The sequence below is a fragment of the Cebus imitator genome, unplaced genomic scaffold, assembly GCF_001604975.1.
Source record: "Cebus imitator isolate Cc_AM_T3 unplaced genomic scaffold, Cebus_imitator-1.0 Scaffold576, whole genome shotgun sequence".
NCBI classification, from domain to species: Eukaryota; Metazoa; Chordata; class Mammalia; order Primates; family Cebidae; genus Cebus; species Cebus imitator.
In genome coordinates this window covers 10,636-24,300 of record NW_016107891.1, presented here as the reverse complement: position 1 = coordinate 24,300, position 13,665 = coordinate 10,636, and the positions used below count along the sequence as shown (strand labels likewise).

General features: G+C 36.6%; 1 protein-coding gene across 1 annotated transcript in view; it reads left to right on the top strand.

Moving 5' to 3' along the window:
• Nucleotides 1-13,665, top strand: part of LOC108294373 (coagulation factor VIII-like) — an 87,869-nt gene that overhangs the window by 65,591 nt on the left and 8,613 nt on the right. The window contains exons 7-9 of the mRNA XM_017516234.2: nt 5,722-5,943; nt 8,559-8,820; nt 9,109-9,280. Coding sequence (XP_017371723.1) covers nt 5,722-5,943; nt 8,559-8,820; nt 9,109-9,280 — 656 coding nt within the window. The remainder of the gene's footprint in view (nt 1-5,721; nt 5,944-8,558; nt 8,821-9,108; nt 9,281-13,665) is intronic.

The window sequence follows — 13,665 nt, the reverse complement described above, 5'->3', positions numbered from 1 at the left end:
TACTGCCTACGAGAAGGACTTTACCTGTAAGGACACACATAGACTGAAACTGAAGAGATGGAAAAAGATATTCCATGCAAATGGAAACAAGGAAAGCAGGAATAGCTATATTTATATCTGATAAAATAGACTTCAAATCAAAAACTATAAAGAGACAAACATCTGGGTGCAGTGGCTCACGCCTGTAATCCCAGCACTTTTGGAGGCCGAGGTGGGTGGATCACCTGAAGTCAGGAGTTTGAGACCAGCCTAGCCAACATGATGAAACGTTGTCTCTACTGAAAATATAAAAATTAGCCAGATGTGGTGGCAGGCACCTGTAATCTCAGCTACCCAGGAGGTTGAGGCAGGTGAATTGTTTGAACTCGGGTGGCAGAGGTTGCATTAAGCCAAGAGTGCACCACTACACTCCAGCCTTGGTGACAGAGCAAGATTCTGTCTCAAAAAGAAAAAAAAAAAGACAAACAAGGTCATTATATAATAGTAAAGAAGTTAATAAAACAGGAGAATGTAACAAGCATAAATATATTAATTTATGCTTGTTACCTAAATATATTAATGTTTGATCTTTGTATTTTTTTAGTCTCATTAAAAGTAATGGCAAAAACTGAAATTACTTTTGCACCAACCTAATATAAAGCAAACATCAATAGACCAAAAGGGAAATGAATACAGCAATGAAATAATAGTAGAAGACTTTAACACCCCACTTTCACCGATGGACAGATCATCTAGACAAAATATCAACAAAGAAACATTGGATTTAAACTGCACTGTAGACCAAATGGAGCAAACAGATATTTACAGAACATTCCATCCAACAGGTACACAATTCCCAGTCTTCTCAACTGCACATGGAACATTCTCCAGGAGATCATACCTTAGGCCACAAAGCAAGTCTTAACTTTTTTAAATGAAGTATTTTTTTCTGCCAGTAATGGAATAAAACTATCCATCAACAACAGGAGGAACTTCAGAACTGTACAAATACATGAAAATTAAAGAACATGCCCTAAACAAACAGTGGGTCAATGAAGAAATTAAAAGAGAAATTAAAAAATTTCTTGAGGCAAATGAAAATGAAAACATAACATACCAAAACTTATGGGATACAGCAAAGATAGTCCTCAAAGAAAAGTTTATAGCAATAAATGCCTACATCAAAAATGAAAGATCTCAAATAAACAACATAATGATGCATCTCATGAAACTAGAAAAGCAAGAACAAACAAAACCCCAAATTATTAGAAGAAACAAATGAATACAGATCAGCACAAATAATCAAAATAGAGACTGAAAAATACAAAAGATCAGTATAATAAGTTAGTTATTTGAAAAGATAAAGTCAATAAACTTTTAGCCAGACTAAGTAATAATAAAGAGGAAAGACAGAAATAAATCAGAGGTGAGAAAGGAGACATTACAACTGATAACACAGAAATACAAAGAATTATAAGAAACTATTGCGAACAATTACATGCCAACAAATTGAAAAGCCTAGAAGAAATGGATAAATTCCTGGACATATACAACCTACGAAGGTTGAATCAAGAAAAAAAAGGAAAAATTGAAGAAATTAACAATGAGCAACAAGATTGAAGCAAAAATAAAGTGTCCCATCAAAGAAAAGTTCAGGACCTGATGGCTTCACTGCTGAATTCTACCAAACATTTAAAGAACTAATAACAATTCTTCACAAACTATTCCAAAAATTTAAAAGGAAGAAACTCTTCCAAAATTATTCTAGGAGGCCTTCATTATCCTGATTCCAAAACCAGACAAGGGCACAGTAACAACAAACAACTACAGGCCAACATCCTCAATAAAATACTAGAAATAGAATTCAACAGCACATTAAAAAGATCATTTACCATGATCAGATGGGATTTATCCCAATGATGCAAGGATGATTTAACATATGCAAATTAGGAACATGATACAGCACCTTAACAGAATGAAGGACAAAAATTACATGATCATTTAAATAGACACAGTAAAAGCATTTGATAAAATTCAACATCCCTTCAAGATAAAAACTCTCAACAAACTTAGTATAGAAGGAACACACCTCAACATAGCAAAGGCCTTATATGATAAACCTGCAAACAAGTTGATACTGAGTAGGGAAAAGTTGAAAGCTTTTCCTTTAAGAACTGGAATAAGACAAGGATATCCACTCTCACCGCTTCTATTCAACACAGTACTGGAAGTCCTAGCCAGAGCAATTAGGTAAGACAGAAAAAAATGGCATCCAAATTGGAAAGAAGGAAGGCAAATTGTCCCTGTTTGGCTGGACTTGGTGGCTCATGCTTGTAAACCCAGCACTTTGGGAGGCCAAGGCGGGCAGATCACTTGAGGTCAGTAGTTTGAGACCAACCTGGCCAACATGGTGAAACCCCATTTCTACTAAAAATACAAACTTAGCTAGGTGTGGTGGCACGCCTATAGTCCCAGAAACTCAGGAGGCTGAGGCAGGAGAATCACTTGAACCCAGGAGGCAGCGGTTGCAGTGAGCCTAGATCATGCCATTGCATTCCAGCCTGGGCAAAAGAACAAGACTCTGTCTCAAAAAAAAAGAAGAAGAAATGTAAGACCTGAAACTGTGAAACTATTAGAAGAAAACATAGTATAAACATTTCATGACATCAATTTGGGCACGAATTTGTTAGACAAGACCTCAAAATCATGAGTAACAAAAGCAAAAATAAAGAAATCTGATTACATCAAACTGGAAAGCTTCTGCACAGCAAAGGAAACAATCAACAGAGTTGAGACAACCTACAGAATGGGAGAAAATTTTTACAGATTATACATCTGACAAGGGATCGATATCTGGAATATACAAGGAACTCAAACAACTCAATAGCAAAAATTCAAATAATCCTATTAAAAATTAGCAAAAGACCTGAATAGACATTTCTCCAAAGAAGACACACAAATGGCCGACAGGTATATGAAAAATGTTCAACATCACTAATCATCAGGAAAATTAAAATCAAAACCACAATGAGATATCACTTAACCCTAGTAGAATGGCTATTATAAAAAAAACTACAAAATAACAAATGCTAGCAAGAATGTGGAGAAAGAGAAACTCCTATACACTGTTGGTGGGAATATAAATTAGTTAAGCCATTAGAGATAATAGTATAAAGATGCCTCAAAAATTAAAAATAGATCTGTCATATGTTCTAGCAATCCCATTACTGGATATATACCAAAAAGAAATGAAATCAGTATGTTGAAGAAACATCTGCATCTCCATGTTTATGACAGCATTATTCACAATAGTCAAGATATAAAATCAACTTAAATGTCCATCAGTGGATGAATGGATAAAGAAAGTGTGCCATATGCACAATGGAATACTATTCATCCATTTAAAAAAGATGAAATCCTGTCATTTGCAACAACGTGGATGAAGCTGGAGGACACTATGTTAAGTGAAATAAGCCAGGCAAAGAAAGACAAATATTGCATAATCTCACTCCTATGTACAGTCTTTAAAAATTGGTCTCATAGTAGTTGAGATTTGTGATTCTAGGGAGATTAGGGGGAAGTGGGAGATGGAGACAGGTTAGTCAATGGATACAATGTTACAGGTAGATAGAAGGAATAAGTTCTGGTACTCTATTGCATAGTAGGATGACAATAGACAACAATATTATACTGTATGTTTCAAATAGAAGAGAGGATTTTGAATGTTCTCACAACAAAGAAATGACAAACGTTTAAGGTGATGGATATGATAATTACCCTGATTCAAATAATTACACAATGTATACATGTATTGAAACATCACATTGTACCCATAAATATATACAATTAGTTATAAAAAGCAATAAATTAAAAGTAATACAGTCAATAAAAAGTAATACAGTTAAAAAAATAAAATTGCCCGTTAGGATAAATAAAAAGACCCCCACGCAAAATTATCATTGTGGTATTTTAGAGCACAAAGAGAAGATACTTAAAGTTTCTTCTGGGAGAAACAGGTCACATACAAAAAAATGGGAATTAGATTGACAATATAATGGAGCAATATTGTAAAAGATCTAAGGGAAAAATTATTTTGAACCTAGAATTTTTGGTCAAACTATGAATCAACTTTGGGGGAAGAAAAAAGACATTTTCAGATATAGAGGGCCTTAATAGCCACTGAATGTGTGCTGTTGTAAAACCAGTGACTACATAAAAGAGGAATTTGGAAGATTCAGCAACCCCAGAGAATAATGAAGTTTGAGAAGGATGTTTTCTCCTTAATTCTTTTCTGTATTTTCCAATAATTTGATAATAAACATGCATAATTTTAGAAATAAAAAAATAATTAATTTTGAAAACTTGCAAGTTCCTGTTCTCACATAGCTTATAATAGAGTGGAGTGACAGACTGTAGTCAAATAATCATAATAATACATACAAAATTACAAGCTGAGCATTACTCTGAAGGAAAATTATATAATTCTATGTAAACCTATAATAAAAGAATGTGACCTAGACTGGGGAATCAGAGAAGGCTTCCCTAAGGAAGTACGCCTTGAACTTAGCTTTGAAACTGGGGAAATGAGGCAATGTGAGATGAAGCTGTAGCAGTATTAGGAATCAAATCTATTGGGGCCTTCTAGTCCTTAGTAGAGAGTCTGGACTTTATTCTATGTGGAATGACAGGTACCAATGGGTTTTAGGCTGGTAGATACTACAATCAGATCTGAAATGCGAAAATATTACACCAGTTTCTTTGTGGGTAAGAGTCTCGGAGGGGAATATGACTAGCTATGGGAAGACCTATAAAAAATTTTATCAGTAGCTCAGACAAGAGATACTGGTAACTTGGATTAAGATGGCAGTAGTACTAATAGTGAAAAAATAGATATATTTGAAAGTTCTTAGCCAAAATAGGAGGCAACTATGCCCTCGTAGTTACCAGTGTGAGATCTTAAAACATGACTGCTTGGGTTCAAATATTGAGCAAATTAATTAACCTCTCTGGGCATCCATTTCCTCTCCTGCAAGACATGATTGATAATAATTTCTACATTCATAGGATTGTTATGAGGAATGAATGAATTAAAACTTGTAAAATACTTTGGACAGTGCTTGACATAAAGCAAGTGCTCAATAAATATTAGCTATTACTGATTATATTGCCCTGGTCAATGTCAAATTGCATATGGGAGATGAGAATGGGGACAAAGGTAACTCTAACTTGCATATTTGAATGTAGGATGCTGCCATTCACTGTTATAAAAACCTCTGGAAAAGAACGAAGTGATGAAAATTGTAAATTTGGTTTTGAACATGTGAGTTTTATGAGATATCTAGGTGGAGATGTTGAGAAAGTAATTGGCTGTATGAATCTGGAGCTCCAGAAGAGGTTAGGAGAGGAGAGAGAAGAAGGAGCAGTCTGAGAAGTAGGAGAAAAAAACCCAGAGAGATGTTGGCACAGAGGCCAAGGGAAGAGGGTGTTTCAAGAAAGAATGAATGGTCAACAGGTGCAAATAAAGACTGAAAAATATACATTGGATTTAGCAGCATGATGGTGATTGGTGACCTTGGCAAGAGCTGTTGGTTTGATAGTAGCCCAATATTCTTGATAGATTTGTTTACAAGTCCAGGTAGCAATAAAATGTCTAAGATTGATTTGTCCATTGTGCCTTAGAAAGTGTTTTTCATTTCAAATTCTCCACTTCTTAGCCATGGGTGTCTTATTCCTACTTTACAGGTCTGATTGGATGCCACAGGAAATCAGTGTATTGGCATGTGATTGGAATGGGCACCACTCCTGAAGTACACTCAATATTTCTTGAAGGTCACACATTTCTTGTGAGGAACCATCGCCAGGCCTCCTTGGAAATCTCACCAATAACTTTCCTTACTGCTCAAACAGTCTTGATGGACCTTGGGCAGTTTCTACTATTTTGTCATATCTCTTCCCACCAACATGGTAATATCTTGGAACTTTAAAATGAGTGTTATAAATATCCAGTTCTACTTTTAATAGAATTTACTGGACAATGTACAGGAATATAGGGTGTTGCTGAAGGGGACATTACAGAGTTACTGTGTTAGACCTTAACCAAGATCCCCTAATTTCTAGCTGCCAGTGTAAAGTTTTTACCTTGACTATAAAAGAGCTTGAGTATTAGTAGGGCTCATGGATTTTTAGTTAAATGTCTGTGATAGAGGGAGAAAAGATGGCTTAGGGATGATTGAGGTGGGAAGATGAGGAGAACAGTATGCCCGTGGTTTTTCAGCCTTATCCCATTAACTGGGCTCCAATATCATGAAGAAAGGAATACAGGTTGTAGCTGAAGAGATGTTTTTTGGGAAATCTAGGGAAATGGAAAAAAAGGCATTTCTCAGGTTGCAACTGTAAGGGCTCCAGGATATCAGCAGCAATGCCCAGAGCATTAAATAGCAAATATGACAGGATATTGTAGTGCTTGACTTGAGACACCAGACCACTGGAGGCACTCTGTAGATACCTGGCTATAGATGAGAGACATCTGTGAAACTGAGGGCAGGTCAGAAGCTAGTGAATTTTAGGACAAGTAGCATGGGATTGAAAGCTGGTCAGCATATGTGAAGCACCACATGAGGTTTTCAAGGACTATTTGATGGAAACTTTGCAAAGGGTCAAAGGTTCTGTGTAAGCAAATTGGGATGATGGTAACTACAGTTTCAAATTATTGTTAATGTGACTTTATTTGTAACTACCAGTTGTGCAAATTCATATTGTATCATCATTTGACCCCCATTTTCCTACTTGTGTATTTATTCTACTAACTCTTAATCTCAGATCAACCTAATAACCCTCTTTCTCTACCCCTTTTGCTATCATTGAAGGCTCTTACTCAGTTTGTGCTGCAATAACAGAATACCACACACTGGGTAATTTATAATGGGCAGAGATTTATTGGCTCACAGTTCTGGGGGCTGGGAGGTCCAATATCAAGCTGCATCTTAACATGGTGGGAGGCATCACATGACAAAGGACAAAGCAAAAGAGCCCTCATGACCTAAACACCTTTTAAATGTTCACCTCTCAATACCATCATGATGATAATTAAATTTCAATATGAGTTTTGGAGGGGACACACATTCCGATCATAGCAAGAGCTGCTGGAGAAAAATGTCTAATCTTTTATATTTAGTAGCTACTTCCTCAGGTTCCTTGTTGTCTTAGAAAAGAGATTTGATCTTGCCATGTATCCTCCATTTTCCTCCTTCTGTTCTGTTAGTGACCTTGTTTATAGTCCTCTGTAGTGATTAATAATAGAAATCTCTTTTCCTCATCTGTTACATATTTATGGAATTTTGACAGGACATTAGTGGACAAAGAGTGTCATATGGAATGGGTAATGGGAAGTTGATACACAAACAAAATCCTTGCAGGCACAGAGGAATAGGTCATTGTCAATCAATTTATTGTCCAGTTGGAGCCTGACTCAGTTGAAGAGTTTAGTTTTTGTTTTGTTTTTTTCTTCCTTTTCACAGATTCTATCCACGATTTTAATCTTTATTTTTCAGAAAAAAAATGCTTTATCTTATTGAACCTCAGACAAAACCCTTTGTTTTTAGATACAAACTGAATTATGTTTGAGGCCAAATGAACCCCAGACTAGTTGTTTGCTGCTCCTAAAACCTGCCCTGTTCCTCATAATCAATTAAACAGGTCTCCCTTCTTAGAAGTATTTGATCTTGAAAATTGCCCTGTGGTATAAATAGGGCAAGAATTATTATTATCCATTTTACAAAGCATAAAGATGAGACTGAAAATGTTGAATAGACTTGCCATAGGGTTTACAACTAGTCACAGGCAGACATGGTCTTAAAATACATATCTCCTTGATTTTAAGTTGTATCTTTTCATGTTTTTATGAACTTGGAACATGTCTTAAAGTTTACATTTTTCCCAATAAGCTGTTATTAAATCAATGATTTGTATTATAATCCAATAGGGTAAATATAGAAATCATTAGGTGACTGTGGGGATGGGGAGGTAGACTGGTCTAGGCTTTGAAATGCTGAAAATATGCAGTTCTTCAAGTCTCTTTGTTTATAATTTGGGTGGGGGGAACGATAGGCTCAAAGCCAGTTCCAGAAGGGAAATAGTAATACATATTATAAGAGCAAACGAATTACTTTTGAAAAGGAAGTGAAACATATATAGAGAAGAGTCAAGCAGAAGGCAAATGGTAAGTGCAAAGACCAGAGGAAGAAACAAGTACCAGATAATCCATTAAGAAATATATATATGAAGTGGCAAAAAGGGATAGTGATGTGGAGAGGCACCCCACACTCTCTCTCCTGCTCCTGCTTTCACCATGTGATGTGCCTTCTCCCCCTTCACCCACCCCCATGACTGTAAGCTTCCTGAGACCTCCCCAAAGCCAAACAAATGTCAGCACCATGCTTCCCATATAGCATGCAGAACCATGAGCCAATTCAATCTCTTTTCTTTATAAATTGCCCAGACTCAGGTATTTCTTTATAGCCATGCAAGAACAGCCTAATACAGCAAGAAAGTCTGACATTGTTTGGTTTGTCTGACTCCAGATGGCATGGAAGCTTATGTCAAAGTAGACAGCTGCCCAGAGGAACCCCAACTACGAAGGAAAAATAATGAAGAAGAGGAAGACTATGATAATGATTTTGCTGATTCTGAAATGGACGTGGTCACATTTGATGATGACAACTCTCCTTCCTTTATCCAAATTCGTTCAGTTGCCAAGAAGCATCCTAAAACTTGGGTACATTACATTGCTGCTGAAGAGGAGGACTGGGACTATGCTCCCTCAGTCCTTACCCCCAATGACAGGTAAACACTTTATAACTATTGGTACTCTCTCTTCCCCATACTCAAAAAGTTCTCACCAGTTATTCAAACCAACAAATCCTTAAGCCATGTTTAAGGTTAGGTACAGGTGTGGAATCAAATGACAAGGTATTAACATTTGGAAACTGACATAGCTGAGCGTCAGAGAAGCTTCTATTTCTCTCACTCCTTGCCTTGATTGAATCATATAAGCTGTTTTGGAGTTGGATTTGAGCTGAGCCTACCTAAAATTTTTCTTCCCAACCTCTCATCTTTTTTTCTCTTATTCAGAAGTTATAAAAGTCAATATTTGAACAATGGCCCTCAGCGGATTGGTAAGAAGTACAAAAAAGTTCGATTTATGGCATACACAGATGAAACCTTTAAGACTCGTGAACCTATTCAGTATGAATCAGGAATCTTGGGACCTTTACTTTATGGGGAAGTTGGAGACACACTGTTGGTAAGTTGAGGAGAAGATTTAAGGTCAGGAAAGAAGAAAAAGTCTGGAGAGTTTTGAGTTTCTAAAATACTTTATAATTCAGCCTTGTCTCCAGTGGACATATTTTAAAAACTATAAATGTTACACAAATAATTGCTGATTGTATATTTTTTAAATATGAGTATATAGAAAAAAATTTAATGTCACTCATTAAACTCAACACTCCTTTGAAATACTGCATAGACTTTGATACATATCCTTCCAGATCTTTCTCCATTAATTATATAGAATCGGAGTCAGCAGACTGTGGCCTATAAGACAAATTTGGCTTGTGGCCTGCTTTTGAATAGTCCATGAGCTTAGATGAGATTTCACATTTTTAAAATATTGCAAAGAAAAGAATGGAGCGGGGGAGGAAGGGGAGGAAGAAGGCAGAGGAGGAAGAGAATATGTGACAGAGATTAGATAGCGCTCATAAATTTTAGAGTATTTACTATCCAGCCTTTTCCAAAAAATGCTTGCTTGCCCCAATCTAGGATATTAAGAATAAGTATGGTGTAAGTAACAGAATACTCAATGGACAGTGGTTTAAATAAATAAGGGTTTATTTTCTTCACAAGAAATTTGAAGATAGGTCATTGGTTGCATCAATTCAACTGCCCAAGAATGTCATGAAGGACACTGGTTTTTAGATGTGGAGTTTTGTTAGACACTGCCAAACTGATTTTCAGCAATTTTATACCAATTTGTATCCCCTACCATAAGTATATGACTGCCCTTTTCCCACACCATTGCCAACAATATATATTTTAAATCTTCAGAAAATTTTCCAATTTAATGAGCTAAATATTTATATGTTGTCTTCATTTGCATTTCCCAGGTTAGTAGTCAAATTGTTTATTGTTTCATGGTTGTTGGCTATTTATATAACTCCCTCTGAGAATTGCCTGCTAGTAAATTTTGTCCAGTTTTCTATTTGGGTAGCCATCTTTTGCTTATGTATTTGTAAAAGGCCTTTATATATTATGGATATTGACACATTGTTATTTATCTTTCAAATGTTTTCGTCACATTGTCACTTGTACTTTAATTCCTTTATGGTATTTTTTGTCCTTCAAAAATTTTTGATCTTTATATATAGTCAAAATCTTCTATTCTTTATCAGTCTTTTCATTTATGTTTCTGCCTGAAAATGTCTTTGCCACCCCCAAGAAATTACAAAAATAGTATATATTATATTCTCTTATTTGTATAGCTTTATTTATATAGTGAGCAATCTAATTGCCCTGGAAGTTACTTTTGGTTGTAGTGCATAATTCAAATAGAAATTTTTCCAAAATGGCAGCTAACTGACACAACCAATCCTTTTTTCATTAATTTGAAAATGTCTTCTTTATTATATACTAAATTGCTAAAATCTGGCATCTTGAATTCTTAACTAATCTGTTACCACACTGTTTTAATAACTGCAACTTTGTGATATGTTTGATAACTATACGATATCTTCCTTCATTGTACTTCTTCAAAATTTTTATTAGCTATTCTTGTACAGTTTTTCTTCATAAATTTTGTTTACCTATTTTTTCTTTTTTCATTTCTTGAAGATTGTATAATTTTATTTTTTTATTCATTAATTTTTAAAATGCATAATGACATAATTTTATATGTTTATGGGGTACTTTTTGTGTATTTTTAGTTACTTTTACTGGCTAGTTCAAAAATAGGTAAACAAGAGCATACAATAAAAAGTAAATTTTCTTCCCTCTCAGACTTCCAACCCCATAGTGTGACAGACAGTCATTGTTGTGGGTTTGTATATTCCCCTCCAGAAATACTGTATACATGTACAAATGTGTGTGTGTGTGTGTGCACACACATGTGTTTGTATTTCACACAAAAACAGGAGCAGTGTAAATTTGGTCTGTACCTTGATTTTCAAAAAGTAGCAATATATTTTGAATTGGCTGGCTGTGGTGGTGCATGCCTGTAGTCCCAGCTACTTGGGAGGTGAGGGAGGAGAATCGCTTGAATCCAGGAGGTGGAGGTTGCAGTGAGCTGAGATCCCACCACTGCACTCCACCCTGGGTGACAGAGCAAGACTCTGTCTCAAAAAAAAAAAAAGTAACAGTATATTTTTGATATCACTTCATATCAACATATATAGATCTACCTCATCTTTGATTTATTCAGGTTATGCTCTGGACACCTTGCTGAATCTTACACTTAAACATTAACTCAAAATGGATAAAAGATAAAATGTAAGAGGTAAAACTACAAAATTACAGGAAAATACAGGAATAAATCTTTGTGATCTTGAATTAGACAATGGTTTATTGGATATAACACCAAAACCAAGAAGCAACAAAAGTAAACATAGATAATTTTACTTCATCATACTTAAAAATTTTTGTGCTTCAAAGGACACCCAGAAAATGAAAAGACAATGCATGGAACTGGAAAAAATGTTTGCATATTTTATATCTGATAAGGATCTACTGTCCAAAATATATATATAAGGACCCTTTCAACTCAATAATAAATAGGCAGGTCACTGAAAACCACTCAAAAGTTCACCAAATGGTGAATAGATAAATAAAATGTGGTATATCCATATAACTGGAATTTTATTCAGCAATTAAAAGAAAATAACTAATTATATATGATAAATATAGATAAAATTCAAAACACTGTAAGTTAAAGAAGTCAGACAAAATGACTTACATATTGCATGATTTAACTTATATAAAATATACAGAAAAGGCCAATTTATACAGCAGAAGTCTCTTTAGTGACTGTCAGGGGCTGGGAGCGGAAGCAGGGATTGCCTGCAACCCAGCATGGAGAATCTTTCTGGGGTGATAGAAATATTCTAATACTGGATTGTGGCAATCATTGCACAACTCCATACATTTACTAAAAACCATTTAATTTGGAGATCCAAGGTGGCTGAATAGGAACAGCTCTGGAGTGCAGTTCCCAGAGAGAACAACGCAGAGGGTGAGTGATCACTGCATTTCCAAATGAGTTATTACTGCCTATAGACCAAGAGATTCCCGGGCTGAAAAGTGCCATGAGTTTCCAGCATGGCTGTGTCAGCTGGTGTAGTGGGTCTCCACACAAACACTCACACAAATCTGGGCGGCCGTTTCAATGGGAGCCTAGAATGTCTGGGAGACAGAGCCACCCATTCAACTGAAAAAAAGGGGGCTGAAACAGGGAGCCAGGTGATCTGGCTCAGTGGATCCCACCCCAACAAAGACCAACAATCTGAAACGCTCTGGATTGAGAGTTTCACAGCAAGTGCAGCTGGACCCCGGATGGTCCAACACGGTGGGGGGAAGGGTATCAGCCATTACCAAGGCAGTCCACCATTACCAAGGCAGTCCACCATTAACGAGGCAATCTGCCTTTACTGAGGCAGTCCACCATTACTGAGGCAGACTGCCATTACCAAGGCAGTTCTAACTGTACCTCTGTAAACAAAACTGCAAGGAAGTTCACGCAGCAGCTGAGCAGAGCCCATGGCAGCTCAGCAACGCCTCTGCTGGCATACTGTGACTAGGCTACCTCCTTTCTGGGCAGGGCATCTCTGAAAAAAAGCAGCAGCATGTCAGGAACTTATAAATAAAGCCCCACCTTCCCAGGACAGAGCACCTAGGAAAAGAGGCAGTTATGAGTTCTGCTGTAGCAGACTTAAACTTACCTACCCAGCAGCTCTGAATGGACCAATGGAGCTCCCAGCACAGCACTTGAGCTCCTATAAGAGACAGATGTCTCCTCAAGCAGCTCCCCAAACCCCATATGTCCAAAGAGACACCTCATAAAGGAGAGCTCAGGCTGACAGCTGGAGGGTATCCTTCTGTGACAAAGATAACAGAAGAAACTGGCGGCAACCCTTACTGTTCTGCAGCTGCCACAGGTGATCCCCAGGTAAGCAGGGTCTGGAGTGGACTTCCAGCAGTCCTACAGCAGAGGAGCCTAACTGTTAGAAGGAAAACTAAAAAACAGAAAAAAATAACTTCATCATCAACAAAAAGGACATCCACTCAGAGACCCCATCTGAAAGTCACCAACTACAAAGACCACAGGTAGATAAATCCACGAAGATTGAAGAAATCAGTGCAAAAAGGATGAAAACACCCAAAACCGGAACGCCTCTCCTCCCCAAGGGATCACAACTCCTCACCAGCAAGGGAACAAAGCTGGATGGAGAATGAGTCTGACAAATTGACAGAAACGGGCTTCAGAAGATGGGTAATAACAAATTTCTCTGAGCTAAAAGAATATGTTCTAACCCAATGCAAAGGAACTAAGAAGCTTGAAAAAAGGTTAGATGAAATGCTAACTAGACTAAACAGCTTAGAGAAGAATATAAGATTTGATGGAGCTGAAAAACAAAACATGAA